A 16,796-nucleotide genomic window follows, 5' to 3' on the forward strand; every position below is an offset into this window, starting at 1 on the left:
CTTCATTAATAAGAGCGAGTCCAAGACCTAAATAACCTCACTTTTGAAAGTATCAACAATTTTACACATCTGAAAGTCATAGCTATTGGAAAATAAAAGAATCTATCTTCAGATAACTAAACTACAGGAGGAGGAAGGTGTGGCTTTGCCAAACTTTCATGTCTATGATTTGATATTTAACTTGAGAAATCTTGTACGTTGGTCCTGTTATTATGACCAGTACAATTATTCTGACTGCATTATAATGGAGCTCTGCATACACAATAGGTTTTTACTTGTGGCCTTCTTTGCTCTGCTTGGCCATTATACTCTATTGGATCACTTACAAACTGTTTATATAAATATTCACTAAAAATATGAGTTCAGGAAACGGTTTGACATATGCAGTTTTTGTATTTTTCCTATCATATTCAGGGTTTTGCTAAGGGCTTACAATTGGTAAAATACATTTTAGGGATCTGGTTATTGATTATATCAATTGTACAATTTGTCGAGAACAAACTCATGATAAGTTAACTATTTTAAGATGGTTCATCAGTCTTATTTATCCAAGTGTTAGCTGTCTTCCATGTACCGTACTGTTGGTCCACTATTCATTAGATGCAACCATGTGGAGGCCTCTTTCTACCATGTGTTTTTCTCATGTCCTCTTTTGAGCAACTGTTGAAAGGAAATATTTGGCACAGTTTGAGTAATGGGTAAATCAAGTCCTTGTATCAGGACACGTCACAAACTGCCTCCTGTACAGTTGGGTACAAGAGTCTCAGAGGTGCCAGGTTGCTAAAAAGTTTAACTTTAGACACCTTCATGAGTCATCTATTGGCGTCACAACCAATTGAGATTGTTGCCATGGATTTGACCACTTTGGACAATGAGTAGTGAAAACATCTTACAATTACTGTTGTATTTACTGAAGACACAGTTTCTGTATCAACCTGGGACTAAAAGCATCTACTATTGTCCAGGTCTTGCTGACTGAGTGGTTCTTCAGGTTTGGTATTTCAAGACAGATTATTTTGGATCTTACTTGTAGCTGCTGTAATGTTGACTCCACTGCTCCTGATATTGTCAAACACAGAGAATAGAGTGAATATGTATTTGGTTCCAGCATTGAGAGATGACACTATGTGGTTTATTGGTCCATCTCCATCTGGTGCACTGATGAATGTATCTCTGCCATTAAACTGGAGAACAAAGCTGATATTGTTGTTTCCTTTATTCCATTGCAGAGTGATGCTGGTCTCATCTTGACTGGATGCTCTGAAGCCATCTGGATTTTTTGGAGCTAAAATCACAATATGAATAGAGGAAGCTTATTGATATGCATTGCAGTGTTATTTCAAATGTGGAAAAAGAAAGAAAATACAGGAAGCTTTTTATTTTACAGTCAAAAGTCTTTTTGTATTACACCTGAATTTCCCTTTTGTGGTAGATTAATTTTTTTGGATTTAATACCACAATGAGTTTGTTTTCTGTTGTGAAAACAGAGGTTTGCTTAAGTAAAATTTTTAATTTAAAAAATGATTTTCGAAAATTTAATCTTCCCAAACAATATAATGGTGTCTTGGCCAGTTGTTGCTCCTCACTATGGGCTATGAATATATTCATGGAGGCATCTGGTCTCTGGATTAAGTTGCAACAATTGGGCTATTTCTGACATAATTTCAAACAAATATGAAGCATTTATTTAAAACATCTAAATTTGAGGCCATAGTCTTGAGCCAGAAAAGGTTAGAGTGCCTTCTCCGGGTTGGGGGTGGGGGGTATCCTGCACCAAGTGGAGGAGTTCAAGTATCTCAGGATTTTGTTCACGAATGAAGGAAAAAGGAGTGGGAAATCGACAGGCGGATTGGCACAGTGTCTGTGGTGAAGCGGGCACTGTACTGGTCGGTCGTCATGAAGAGAGAGCTGAGCCAAAAAGCGAAGCTCTTGATTTACTGGTCGATCTACGTGCCCACCCTTATCTATGGTCATGAGCTTTGGGTCTTGACCGAAAGAACGAGATCGTGGATACCAGTGGCCGAAATGTGTTTTCTCCGTAGGGTGTCTGGGCCTATCCCTTAGAGATAGGGTGAGAAGCTCAGTCAGAGTAGAGCTGCTGCTCCTTCATGTCAAGAGGAGCCAGTTGAGGTTTCTCGGGCATCTGGTCAGGATGCCTCCTGGACGCCTCCCTGGTGAGGTGTCCCACCGGGAGGAGGCCCCGGGGAAGATCCAGGACAGGCTGGAGGGACTATGTCTCTCAGCTGGCCTGGGAATACCTTGGGATTCCTCCGGAGGAGCTGGAACAAATGGCTGGGGAGAGGGAAGTCTGGGCCTCCCTTCTGAAGCTGCTACCTTCGTGACCCGACCCCGGTTAAGTGGAAGAAGATGGATGGATGGATATAAAACATTTAGCAACATTTAAGATGCAGATGTTACATGTAAATCACCGGTGCCAAATACAAAACTGTACACATTAGCATTAATACTACATGGAGATTACATTAAACATCTTACCAGTGGCAGCTGTAAGCTGTACTCCTCTACTTCTTATGTTGTCAAACACAGAGAAGAGAGTGAAAGTGTATTTGGTAGCAGGAGTGAGAGATGACACTGTGTGGTTTACTAGTCCATCTCCATCTGGTGCACTGATGAATGTCTCTGTGCCATTAAACTGGAGAACAAAGCTGATTTTGTTATTCAATTTATTCCATTGCAGAGTGATGCTGGTCTCATCTTGACTGGATGCTCTGAGGCCATCTGGATTTTCAGGATCTAAAGACACAATGAGGTTAGAAGTATATTATTAAAGTCCTCAAGTCTGACATTGGACATTGGTCACTTTGTATTACCAAGATATTTCCAGCCATTTGACACCAGATTGATCAATACACTTTTTTTCTAATTTTCTGGGAGTAGTAAATGCACTTCCTATTATATCATATAATGCTTCTTCAAACAGGTTAGGACAGCTATACAAAACATTCTCATTGCATTTTATTTATTTTTTTTTTCACAAAATCTTTCCTGTAGGATGAGATTCCAGTTTGGTCAGTTCTGCTCCATTCAGAATGAGTTTTTTTTTAGGCCTGTTGTAACTTTAAAACCGAGTATCAATCAATCAAATTTTATTTGTATAGCACATTTTAGCAGCAAGGCATTTCAAAGTGCTTTACATCAAATCAAACACAAAAACACAATGCAAGATAGAATCAACAGTCAAAACAGAACATTAAATCAGGTTCCGTCAATAAATTTGTTATTGATTACTTTTCAAATACAACTCTAAACAAGTAGGTTTTTGGTTGAGATTTAAAGGAAGTCAATGTTTCAGCTGTTTTACAGTTTTCTGGACGTTTGTTCCAGATTTTTGGTGCATAGATGCTGAATGCTGCTTCTCCTCGTTTGGTTCTGGTTCTGGGGGTGCAGAGCAGACCAGAACCAGAAGACCTGAGAGGTTCTGGAAGGTTGATACAACAGCAGCAGATCTTTAATGTGTTGTGGTGCTAAACCATTCAGTGATTTTTAAACTAACAACAGTATTTTAAAGTATATTCTTTGAGCGACAGGGAGCTAGTGGAGAGACTTTAAAACTGGTGTTATGTGCTGTATCTTCCTGGTTTTAGTGAGAATGCGAGCAGCAGCATTCTGGATCAGCTGCAGCTGTTTGATTGATTTGTTGGACAGACCTGTGAAGATGCCGTTACAATAATCAATACGACTGAAGATAAACGCATGAAGGAGTTTCTCTAGATCTGGCTGAGACATTAGTCCTTTAATCCTGGAAATTTTCTTCAGGTGATAGAAGGCTGACTTTGTAACTGCCTTTATGTGGCTCTGAATGTTCAGGTCAGTGTCCATCACTAGTGATTGGATGGGTTCAGAGTCACCTGGTAACATCGTAATGTAGAGCTGTGTATTGTCTGCATAGTTATAGTAGCTAATATTATTTCCTGTTATAACCTCAGCCAGTGGGAGCATATAGATATTGAATAAGAGGGGTCCTAGGATTGATCCTTGGGGTACCCAACATGTGACCTTTGACCTCTTTGATGATAAGTTTCCAATTGAAACAAAGAAATCCCTGTTCTTTATGTAAGATTCAAACTAGTTAAGCACTGGACCGGAGAGTCCGACCCAACTCTCCAGTCGATTCAGTAATATGTCATGGTCAACAGTGTCAAAATCTGCACTGAGGTCCAACAGAACCAGCACTGTGGTTCTCCCACAGTCCGTATTTATATGGATGTCATTGAACACTTTTACGAGGGCAGTTTCTGTGCTGTGGTGAGACCGGAAACCAGATTGGAAGGAGTCAAAGCAGTTGGTTATCGTTAGGAAGCTATTTAACTGTTTACACAACTTTTTCAATAACTTTTCTGATGACTGGGAGGAGATTGGAGATTGGCCTGTAAGTCTGCAGTAGTGATTTGTCTAGACAAATAGCAAGGAGTAACTACTCAAGCAGAACAACCACTTAGAAAGAGTTTGACTACTAAGTGGTCAAATAACTTTGACCACTTAGTAGCATAAAGACATTTTTATTTTCACTGCATCTGAATTGCTATGGTTGGATGAACCCCTTCATAAAAGCCATAACATTCAAACTTCCTCTAAATCCAAATTCAAATTGTATACAGTCATAATTCAAAACAAATGTTTCTGTGTGTGGATTTAGTCATGATTGAAATAACTTGGAACTGGAACTCTGTCTTTGTTTCAAGTATACCTACCTGGTTCAAATGATGCATTTTGATTAATTACAAATTCTTCAATTTGTTATTACAGGTTTCCGGCAAACATCAAAATACATAAAATGATAGTTTGACTCAAAGGTAACAAATAAGAGACACAGGACATTATTTTATCAAACTTCTCTGAAATTGAGCAAACGTTGCATAATTTACATAATATATTTTCTTAATTTGGCTTACATGTGACATCCACGACAATCGAACCTTTGTCGATAACAAAAACTGTGATGTTTGTAACTGCTTTGACCAGAACGTCCACAATTTGGGTGTTATTAGGAGCGGATGCTGTTGCAAATTCAAGATCAATGTTGTTGACAATTGACCCATCGCTGCAAGCATAAGAAAATATCAGTTAATTGGTGCACATTTATATTTAACAATAATCAGAATTTCTCTGCAAATCATACCTGAAAGAAATCACAGTGAAGCTGCGCAATGAAGGGAACACATTCCTGTAGAGTGGTTCAAGCTGCACTCAGAGAGACAGATGTAAAGCTTTTGTAAATGGTTAATTTTAAAGTTCAAAACTCAAAACTCAGCACAAAGATTGAAATATTTGTATTATTAAAACTAAACCATTTTTTACACACCACACACATGCTGCGCACCCCAACGCACACACATACATTTAACATTTCTCAGAAGGTCCCCCATGTTCTTAATAGTTTAGTAGTTTGGCTCAGTGATTTTTCTTTTTTAATAATCATCCACTTGTGCCAAAAGGTTATGGAGCATAACGTGATGTTTTTGAGTCTGTGTGAGATTTTACTGAAATTAAATCAAACTGATACATGCTGAATTAAAAAATCTATCTGAAGAAAGAAAAACTGGACAAAAGAGAGTTTAATCTGTATTAGTGTATAAGTTAGTGGATGGACAGTTCTAATCATAGTTTAAATATTTTTGGTATTTTATTTATTGCTTTGTTTTACTTACATTTACCCAAATGAAGAAAATGTGTTAATGCTGAGCTCCGGCAGCAACTACAAACAGGCTGAGAATCGAGTCAAAATTTGGATTACGTATGTAGCCGCATTACTGGATCTTCACAGCCTGAATCGGCACTCTTCATATATAAATACATAGTCAATTTTTATTTTCTGAAAATATATTTTTCCTGGTTGTTAAAACTTAAAGGTTATGTCTCACAATCTGTTAAATTTAAAGGCAATTTCCAATAAAAATGATGACACAAATATGCAAATACCAGGGAGAGTAACACTTACATTGGACTTTAACAGTGCAGCTCGATTCCTAAATACTGTAGAAGACAGGTTCAGTAAATCAGTTGTGAAGGTCTCAAAAGTCCGAAAACTCAGTCGCCTTGTTTGAGCTGTTGTGGTTGGAGCTGCTGTTGTAGTTGAGGCCACTGCTGTTGTGGTTGGAATTGCTGTGGTTGTGGTTGGAGCTGCTGTGGTTGTGGTAGGAGCCGCTGTGGTTGTGGTTGGAGCTGCTGTTGTAGTTGAGGCCACTGCTGTTGTGGTTGGAGCTGCTGTTGTTGTGGTTGGAGCTGCTGTTGTAGTTGAGGCCACTGCTGTTGTGGTCGGAGCTGCTGTTGTTGTGGTTGGAGCTGCTGTTGTAGTTGAGGCCACTGCTGTTGTGGTTGGAGCTGCTGTAGTTGTGGTAGGAGCCGCTGTGGTTGTTGTTGGAGCAGCTGTGGTTGTGGTTGGAGCTGCTGTGGTTGTGGTTGGAGCTGCTGTGGTTGTGGTTGGAGCAGCTGTGGTTGTGGTTGGAGCAGCTGTTGTTGTGGTTGGAGCTGTTGTTGTGGTTGGAGCAGCTGTAGTTGTGGTTGGAGCAGCTGTGGTTGTGGTTGGAGCAGCTGTTGTGGTTGGAGCTGCTGTTGTGGTTGAGGCCACTGCTGTTGAGGTTGGAGCTGCTGTGGTTGAGGCCACTGCTGTTGTGGTTGTGGTTGGAGCTGCTGTTGTAGTTGAGGCCACTGATGTTGAGGTTGGAGCTGCTGTTGTAGTTGAGGCCACTGCTGTTGAGGTTGGAGCTGCTGGTATAGCTGAGGCCACTGCTGTTGTGGTTGGAGCTGCTGTTATAGCTGAGGCCACTGCTGTTGTGGTTGGAACTGCTGTGGGTTGTGGTTGGAGCTGCTGTTATAGCTGAGGCCACTGCTGTTGTGGTTGGAGCTGCTGTGGTTGAGGCCACTGCTGTTGTGGTTGTGGTCGGAGCTGCTGTTGTGGTTGAGGCCACTGCTGTTGTGGTTGGAGCTGCTGTTGTAGTTGAGGCCACTGCTGTTGTGGTTGGAGCTGCTGTTGTAGTTGAGGCCACTGCTGTTGTGGTTGGAGCTGCTGTTGTAGTTGAGGCCACTGCTGTTGTGGTTGGAGCTGCTGTTGTAGTTGAGGCCACTGCTGTTGTAGTTGAGGCCACTGCTGTTGTGGTCGGAGCTGCTGTTGTGGTTGAGGCCACTGCTGTTGAGGTTGGAGCTGCTGTGGTTGAGGCCACTGCTGTTGAGGTTGGAGCTGCTGTGGTTGAGGCCACTGCTGTTGAGGTTGGAGCTGCTGTGGTTGAGGCCACTGCTGTTGAGGTTGGAGCTGCTGTTGTAGTTGAGGCCACTGCTGTTGTGGTTGGAGCTGCTGTTGTGGTTGGAGCTGCTGTTGTAGTTGAGGCCACTGCTGTTGTGGTTGGAGCTGCTGTTGTAGTTGAGGCCACTGCTGTTGTGGTTGGAGCTGCTGTGGTTGAGGCCACTGCTGTTGAGGTTGGAGCTGCTGTGGTTGAGGCCACTGCTGTTGAGGTTGGAGCTGCTGTAGTTGAGGCCACTGCTGTTGTGGTTGGAGCTGCTGTTGTAGTTGAGGCCACTGCTGTTGTGGTTGGAGCTGCTGTTGTAGTTGAGGCCACTGCTGTTGTGGTTGGAGCTGCTGTGGTTGTGGTTGGAGCTGCTGTTGTAGTTGAGGCCACTGCTGTTGTGGTTGGAGCTGCTGTTGTAGTTGAGGCCACTGCTGTTGTGGTTGGAGCTGCTGTTGTAGTTGAGGCCACTGTTGTTGAGGTTGGAGCTGCTGTTGTAGTTGAGGCCACTGTAGTTGTGGTTGGAGCTGCTGTTGTAGTTGAGGCCACTGCTGTTGTGGTTGGAGCTGCTGTTGTGTTTGGAGTTGTCGTGGTTGTACTCGCTGGACCTGCATGTTATGAAAAATGTAAAAATAGAACATAATAAAAGCTAATAACACCTGAACACCTACTCCCCACTTTCGTCACACATTACAGAGGCATCTAGAAACAATTTAGTTTGAGTCCATCCCCCTTAGAAACAAGACATATGTAAATGGTTGTAGGCATTCTGTGAGACAGAAACAAAAGATTTAGAGACTTTAACTTGACATACTTTACCTGCTAGAGTGACAAGAATTAATGAGATCCATGTAAACTCCATTGTGACAGTACAGTAATCTGAAAAATCAAACATTCAAAACTTACATTTCCTGAAGTTGCAAAACCAACACTTGACATTTAGATCCATTTATTTTAACTTAAGAAAGGAGGAGTTCCTGTTAGCACAAAGTGTACAAAATTAGCAGCAACATTTGAATACAGCAGTTTGGATGTTGAACATTTGCTAGTGCTTGCAAACTTGTCTATTTGGTGAAACTATGGCTAATTTAAACCTGAAACAAATCTAAGTCATAAATACATCAAGAAAGACTCATGTACTTCAAGAGACAGCGTTGATTTTTCTTGATTTCATTATGAAAAACATTTACATTTAAATCATCTTCAAAGTTAGCCCACACTAAAAGTATTATTTATACCGTAAACAAAAGGCTGTTTGAGGTTCAAGCTTTTTTCTTTTGGCTCTCTGTTACAGAAGTTGTTCATTTAATATTTTCATTTTTACCTTGAAGTCAGATAGGCAAATGACATGCAAAACATACATGCAAAAAGTTTGAATTTCATGCTTGGTCTATTCAAAATTAAAAGAGGAACAAGAAAATTCATGAGAACATTATTCATGGTGGATGAGATTTTGGATATATGTTGTTCTCCTAATTGGTGTATAAATTGATGCTTCATGTTTTTGTAACCATTCTTATGAAAAATACAATTGGCATCTTTGAATAGACCGCTCTAATAAAACGAAAACAAATGTTCACTTATTAACTGAGGTTCTTCTGTAGATTAATATTTCTGACTAGTTAGTCTAAAGCTGCACAAGAATTTTTTCACATTATAAGAGATATAATGAATATACCTTATATATGATATAATAAGGTATAAGGAATCATTCCCATTTTCTCTATCAAAATAATTATTACGGTTTTATAAAACATTTGACTGAATTTGGAGTTTTGATTACTCAACATAGTTTTGTTCTGTGTTCAACAAGCCATAATAACATGACAACATAGGTGCGTACTGTCCCAACTCTACGTTTTGTGCGCTTTTCTACCCTTATATGCAGTGCAACTGAGTACAGACTTCACAGAGGGGGATAGAGTTTAGTATGAGCATTGGGACTACAGAGAAAACGTTTATCATGAAACATGAAGCAGATTAACAAGGAAATAATCAAAATGCAAAAATGTAGATGTAAATGTAGATGAAAGCCAAAGCACCCCAGAATCATGGAGTAGCTATGAACAAAGGTCACACTGAGAGTTGGCAGATGTTTGCTTAAATGAAACAGAAGAGTAGATCACTTGAAAAATATAACTAACAGCAGTCTGTTATTTATACACAATCTGGAACTGTAAATTTTGTAATTCTGCAATAATTTGCAGCTCCAGAGTTAATTATTGCTAGTTAAACGTGAACACCATGTTTAAATTTAATCTATAAATGAGTAAAATTGAAACAAAGATGATGAAGATCAACTAAACATTTACAGCAAATAGCTAATTATGCATTTCTAATTAGGAGATTTACATGTCCTCATTTACACATTAAAATCGAAGCTCAAGCATTGTCCTTGCAAACATACCGTATACAACGTGGCAAAAATACGTCCACTGGGTACTAAATGAACAAAAGTACTCACCAAAAATGAAAGCTGAAATGTTTTTGACATATGCTAATGACTTTATACTAGTATTTCCATTATCCAAGACCTCATTGATGAGCTAATATTTGGAAATAATTACTTAATCAATAGACACTCAGCTTCCTTGCACAGATCCTTCTCTGTCCAGTGAAACAATGGTCAAACTCTCAGTTGCACTAATATAATACCCCACTATGTAACTTGGACTAAAATAACTTTCTCCCTACGGCCATTATTCAAACAAGTTTCTTGCAAGTCACCTGAAAATATTTGAATATTGTCTTCAGGTCATACTGTCTAGCATTATCATATGTGGTTGGTCAGTTTCCATACAAAGACGTGTGGCCCAGTGTTTTATAATGTCTGGTTCCTGTCCTGTCAGACTCAAACTGCTGGAGGTTTTCTTCTGTTAAATTGAGACAGTCGTCCCAACTGTCACCTGATGTTAGCTCAGGATCAGAAACTCCAGATTCAATGTTCTGGTTTTCTTTAAAGATCTCCCAAACATTGTGTATGAAGTACTCACAGTTTTGAAGTTTGGAGCATAAAATATGTATATTTGACTGCACTTATAGTTCACGTAGATTAGGTCAGGTTGTAATTTTTGTAAGTTTCTGCTGCTTGAATATAAATTAACGATTTTCCCCACTCTGACAAATACTCCCTCTGCTTCCTATTCATAGATTGTTTGTAATTATTAACTTTGTATATTTTCTTTTTTAATGTTTCTGTCTCTCATACTAACCCTTAGGTTTCTTCCTGTTTGAAAGGAAATATTAATCTCTCCCTTCACCAGTTACTTGTGCTCAACTGGATCTCAACCCAAGAACCCGGAGTCCTGACAGAAACATTTCCTAAACCAAGTAAATGAAGAAGGGATGGAGGTGGGTTGAAGCTCAGCTGGTGAGCAGATGGAGCCGCAGATGGAGGAGAGTATTGAGGTGCGCTCCGATGCTGATAGGCTGTGGTAGAAGCACACGACGCAGCGATTGGATGATGCAGGTGAGGCTGAAGAAAGTCTTCCAGTTTGTGTTTATGTCTATGCTTCATTTTTGTTTACACAATATTTGTGCACTTAAGATTTAATGTTTCTTAAGAAACTTTTGAGAACAAAGTTGAACAAAAAAATAAAATAAAACAGTATAACAGTTTGTCCTGTAAATATAATCTTATGTAATTTTATTGTTTATTATAAAATTGCTTTTGTTGTTTTATAGTTTCTGTGGTCACGTCAGAAACACAGAACAGGGAAGTTAAAATGCAAACAGAGCCGATAGGAAAATCATATCAGTTGAAAACAAAACAGAAATGCAGTTTTGCATTTTACTTTGCATTCAGTGTCGTGTTTTGCATTTTGTTTTGACTTGTTTAAATCAGACTGTGTGAAAAGAAACAATTCATTCTTATTGTGTATCAGCTGTTTTGTTTCTTTAACTTTTATATTTTTACTGCAGTATGTTTTTTGATTAGTAAATTAATCAAAATGTATATTTCTTAATTATTATTTTTTAGTAACTTTACCTGGCACGTTACATCCCAGGATGCTGTTGTGATGGTCACTTTTATGCCTTTGGGATGTGTGTGAGTGTGTGTGTGTGTGTGTGCGCGTGTGTGTGCGTGTGTGTTGGGGGTGCATCGAGATGGGGATGTTTTTAGCAGTAAATCAAATATTGTTTATCTATTTATGTATCAATTCATTCTATGTGGATGAAAAGGTTGAAACAATAACTGAAATAAAAACATTACAATAACTTTATGGTATCTGTCAAGGGCATTAAAAACTCACTTTGTGTGCTGTCAGCCAGCTGTGTTTTAAATCATGAGCTTTAAAAGAGACCAGTATGACCAATCCTGCTTCCAGTCTACGTGGGAAAGTGTGACATCATCAGAACACTGCTACTGGTTCCAGTTCACTTCCACTCTAACCAGTTAAAATTTTTATATTGAGGTTGAAAAATGGACAAAAGTACTTAATCAAATGTGAAATTCAGAAAGAATTTTCTTTATTGTGATGTCTGTCACATTGTATTGTAAACTTATGTAGCATAAATTAAAGTCTTAAAAGTTTTTTCCAGGAACTTTGTGGTACCATACTTATGTAATATTTTTAAATAGTCTGATATCCAGGCTCAGATGGGTAGCATTCCTCTTTCAGCTATTCTGAGAACTGATTATGTCTATCGCTTTGAAACTTTCATGACATCCTACTAAGTTTGTCTTGACAAAAATAAATATTTCTGCCCACACCCTTCATTCAAAGCTGTTAAAAAAGCCTCTATTTGAATGTTTTGTAATCCTCTGATCAGTTATTTGTGAAGCAGGCCAAATGTCAATATGACCAAGTTCAAAGATGTGGCTCAATATTGAGAATTAGAAGGTTTCCACTCCGTTTAGTTGTCCTGTTCTGTTTTAAGTTTAAACATTAATAATTTGCCTTCATAATGTAATAGCTTTGGAGGTTGTTTTCTTTTCTCCATTAAATTTGCTTCAATTTTTATAATCTGATTGTTTAATAAACTTTTGTTACCTTTAATTGTGTCATTAAAAACTTATATGTTAAATGCTGATTAAGGTTTAGAAAAAGATTAAAGACCTTTTCAATTCAAGTTTCCAGGCTAAATTTCAACCCCAAGCGCTCTGCAATCTGGAGCTTCACATAATGTATAAAATGAAGATTTTTCTGTTTCTTTCATTTTTTGCTATGTGTCCCCATAAAAACAATTATCACCTCCTGCCACCATGCCAGCATGTTCTAACCACCTTGGACACTCTGGTAAATTTAATCTAGGACCAACACTGTATTTTATAATTTATCTTTATTATATTGATAGTTATACAGGGAAAAAATAAGCAAAATTCTTTCAGAAAACTGAATACAGAATATTTTTGTGTGATAAATACAGCTAAATGAAAAAGAAAAACTAGACAATCATACAAGAAATTGATCAGACAGCCTTACAATATTCATTGAGAGAGAAATCTTAACGATTACATAAACAGTCTTGGACTTTAATAATCCTTCATTACCTTCATTTTACCTTTCAAAGATTATAAATTATATTAATTCACCATAATAATTAAATTTACATAAATAAATAAGAAAGAACTGATATGAACAAACTTGAATAGCCTGAAAATTAAAATAAACACAGTCACTGTTATACAGAATAAAGTTTCAATAAATGTTTTTAAAGATTTAAAGTGTCATGAGTGAATTTTTAGAATGTCCTTCTTCACACCAGTAAGAATTGACATTTTCCAGCACATCTTCCTCTGGGAACCAGCAGAGACGTTACTGCTGGTTTGATAGAAGCCATGACAACAGGACCATGCTGAGTGCAGTGATGAGGCTGATGTTGTGGCTTACTCCACTTGATACTTCTGCAAGTGAGGAAAAGAAGACACATGACCTTATTTGAAAGCAAACCCTCCTCTGTTATATACCAGACTCTGTATCATTGCAATGCTAACTTATTTTTATGTGAATGTAATTTAGCTTACGTGTGTCGTCCACAAGAATAGAAGTAGTCTCGATGTTGAAATCTGTGACGTTCAGAGCTGCTTTCATCAAAACCTCTGTAATTTGAATGTTGCCAGGTACATACGCTGCTGAAAATTTAAGGTTCATGTTGTTGATAATTGATCCGTTGCTAAAAATGAAACAAAAACATTAGTTAATTTGTCCAAATTCATATTTAACAATGTTTAAAATTGTCTGCCAATTGTACCTGAATGAAGTTACAATGAAGTCGCGTAACGTAGGAAACGCTCGCTGAAAGAGAGGTTCCAGCTGCAGGAAGACAAAAAAAATATTGTTCTGTAAATTAAAGTTATAATTTCTTTATATATCACTCATCCAAATCCTGAAATCACATCAAATATCATTTTTTCCTGTTAGTTTAGGCAAAGAAAAAAAAAAATCAGTATAAAGCATGACCTTTTGTGTATGTGTGGTATTTCACTGCTATTAGATATTACTAACCTTTGCTAAAGGAAAATGTGAATTCATGAACTGAAGAAACATTATTTTAACCAATTTTTGCCCTGCATGTTACAAAGTGTGTTTCTTAAACCCACCGGATTAAAATAAAGAATTAACTGACAAGGTTCTACAGAAGTTGGTTAAAGGTTAATTATATAACTAAACAATTTGAATCATAATTTGATATTTTAAAAGTGCCATCAGAGAATATAACACCCAATTCTGAGTGACTTTAAGATTATATTTACCCTGGAATTATTTATAGATTCAGATATAACCATACAAGTGTACATTGTTTTTTTCTTTTAAATTACTCATAATTTCACACTTATGGATGTATTTTTAATTTTTATATCACGTGTGGTTATATTTATATTTACCAGTATTTGACCCTTTAGATGGGAGGAGCTTGTCAACAAATGAACAACTTCCCTTTCAGGATCCAGAAAGCATGTTCTAAATCTAAATCAGGGAATAAATCTACACCATTCAGGGCAAGGTGTAGATTTTTTTCTAACCCTTGCCCTCCTGTGGTATAGAAAATTGTTTCTTTTGTTCAATTTAAATTTTTTGAATACAAAATAATTTAGACATGTTTAGAGAGCTTTATGGTTCTGTCTCACAACAAATATCAACTTGAAGGTGTTGTTTGTTAAAGGTCTTTTACAAATATTTTGCTATAAGCTGAAATAAGACTTACATTTAACTTTATAAGTGCAGCTCGGTTTTTAAATGCGGCAGATGATGGGTTCAACAAATCAGTGGTGAAGGTCTCGCCAAAAGACCTAAAAGTCAGTTTCTTTGTGACTGTTGCCTCCACAGTTGGAGGTGTTTGGGTTGTTGGTTTAACTGTAGTAGATGGAGTTGTGCTGTTGGTTGTTGGTTTAACTGTAGTAGATGGAGTTGTGCTGTTGGTTGTTGGTTCAACTGCAGGAGTTGTAGTTGAGTTTGGAGCGATGGTAATAACTGTAGTATTTGTAGGGGTCGGTGTGGTTGTCAAAGGTGTGCCTGCCAGAGAAAGAAAAGAAAAAAGACAATGCTGCTTAAATATAAACTTACATTGCTCTGTTTCTGTGTAGTGTCGGACCACAATTTACTTACGTATTATTTGGACAGAACCAGGTGAAAATGAGACATTCAAAATAGTGTTGTTATCGTGTGAATATATAGCATCTGATAACGTCTTTTGTACGTCTTCGTTCCTTGGGAGTTGCGTGGTTTGGTTAAACTCCACCCCAACTTCAACTTCTGTGACATTCATTCGAATTCGGGATGCCAAAGAAACTCTGCAATATAAACACAGAATATAACCAAGTTTAGGAAAACATGTATTCATTTTGTTATTTAAAAAAAATTAAAAAATAATTCGGGGTCTCCAGTGCTTTGCAAACAGCCACTAAAAATGAGAAAATGGCTGTTTTGTCTGGTACGGTGATTGCTAAAAGGTTGATTTTGAGATTTTGGAAAAAGGACTCTGCCCACATTTGATTTGTGGTTGGGAGAACTAGCAAATACAAATACATCTGGAAAGACTGAGATGATATAACGAAGATAAGGTCAATGTGTTAGAGAAAATATGGGACCCTGTACTAAAATTACAGTACAGACCCGTACCTGCTTAATACCCTGTATAACTGTCCTTTTTTCATGTTTGTGGAAAGGTTTGGATCAATGAGGTGTTTTTATCATGTTGTCTTGACTGTGTAAGTGTTTTATGATGTGAAGTTTTGTGTGGGTAAGGGAAGGGTGGGGATTAGATCTTTAATGTTAATTTTTGTATGTTCATTTAAAATTGAATTAAGAAAAATAAATAAATAAGCTTACCTAAATGCAATGACATAACTACGGATGAAGAGGGCTCCGAAAGTTTTCCTGTAGACCATGTCATACTGTAGGACAAAACAATAAGTAACATGATAAGAATATTGTATAACTGAATATTTTAATATTTCAATTGAATGTCTGAAAATATGACCATAATGATATATTTTACTATGGCACTTACTACTGCTACGATCCTTTCCGCAAGATCCTTAAATTTTTGGCTCTCATTATTTTTGAGATCTTCATCAAATGGTTCGTAAACAACCACTCCAACATAAAAAACTGGAGCAGAAGTTACAGTTGTAGTAGCTGGAATTGTTTGATAAGCTGTGGTTGGATTTTGAGTAGATGACAATAAGGTTTGGTTTGCTGATAGTTTTGAAGCAGCTGTGGTGGAAGATGAAACTGTCGTGTTTGGTGGAATTGTTGCAGTCAGGGAAGGTGTGGTTGTTAAAGGAAGAACTGTGGATGTAATTAGAGCAGGTGTAGTTGTTGCTGGAGCAGCAGAAGTGTTGATTGAAGCATTTGTGGTTCTGATCAAGTCATTTGTGGTCATAGTTGGGGCAGCTGTGAATGTGTTAAGAGATACTGTGGTCTCTGTAAGAGATGTTTGACTTGAAACTCCAGCAGTTGTTGTTACTGAGGAAGCTGATGTTGTTGAAGGAAAATTTGAGGATGTGGATATAGTTTCAATGGATGTAGCTGGAGAAGTTTTGGTGGTGGCTGTTGCACCAATTCCAGTGGATTGGGAAATCGCAGTTGTGGGTTGAGCCACTGTGGTTTGCAAATTTGTAGTTATGGTTGAGCCAGCTGTATTTGTAATGCTTGGAGCAGAGCTTGTTATTGCAGTAGTTGTGATTGTGGTTGGAGCCGATGTGGTTGTAGTTGGAGCTGCTGTGGTTATGGTTGGAGAAATTGTTGTGGCAGGAAAAGCTGTTGTTGAAGCCTCTCTATTTGTCGATGGAGAAGTTGTGGTTGTTGTTGGAGAAGCTGTTGGGGACAGAGCTACTGTAGTTGCTGGAGATGCAGTTGTTCTTGGAGCTGCTGAGATTGTGGTTGGAGATGCTGTAGTTGTGGTTAAAGGATCTTTTGGTTTGTTTGAAGACGCTGTCATGATCGAAGTTGAAATTGTGGTTGGAGAAATTGTTGTGGTTGGTGCCTCTGTTGTTGTGGTTGGAGCAAATGTTGTTGTTGGAGTAGCTGTGGTTGTGGAAGGAGCTGCTGTTGTTGTGGTTGGAGCTACTGTAGTTGTGGTTGGTGCCTCTGTTGTTGTGGTTGGAGC

The 16,796-nt window shown here is 38.1% G+C and overlaps 2 protein-coding genes and 1 long non-coding RNA gene across 5 annotated transcripts in view; 2 read left to right on the forward strand and 1 right to left on the reverse strand.

Annotated features, from left to right (window-relative positions):
* The window catches only part of LOC122819994, a 45,073-nt gene extending 33,572 nt beyond the window's left edge, over positions 1-11,501 (forward strand). Inside the window, exons 12-13 of one of the 2 annotated variants that reach the window (XR_006368699.1) lie at positions 10,479-10,710; positions 11,221-11,501. This is a non-coding gene — a long non-coding RNA (uncharacterized LOC122819994). Of the gene's footprint in view, positions 1-1,229; positions 1,384-10,478; positions 10,711-11,220 lie in introns of those variants that run through there. The other variant, XR_006368703.1, reaches the window with a different exon arrangement.
* Positions 1-16,796, forward strand: part of LOC122819986 (oxysterol-binding protein 1-like) — a 173,317-nt gene that overhangs the window by 145,349 nt on the left and 11,172 nt on the right. The window lies entirely within an intron of this gene.
* On the reverse strand, positions 12,506-16,790 carry LOC122819988 (mucin-2-like). Its single transcript, XM_044097099.1, has 7 exons — positions 15,696-16,790; positions 15,515-15,579; positions 14,792-14,976; positions 14,391-14,698; positions 13,437-13,498; positions 13,210-13,358; positions 12,506-13,089 (listed from the first exon to the last, which is right to left on the reverse strand). Exons 1-7 carry the CDS (start codon positions 16,626-16,628, stop codon positions 13,001-13,003), a joined length of 1,791 nt encoding a protein of 596 aa, XP_043953034.1. The 5' UTR covers positions 16,629-16,790; the 3' UTR covers positions 12,506-13,000.

Source organism: Gambusia affinis, linkage group LG18 (assembly GCF_019740435.1).
Source record: "Gambusia affinis linkage group LG18, SWU_Gaff_1.0, whole genome shotgun sequence".
NCBI classification, from domain to species: domain Eukaryota; kingdom Metazoa; phylum Chordata; class Actinopteri; order Cyprinodontiformes; family Poeciliidae; genus Gambusia; species Gambusia affinis.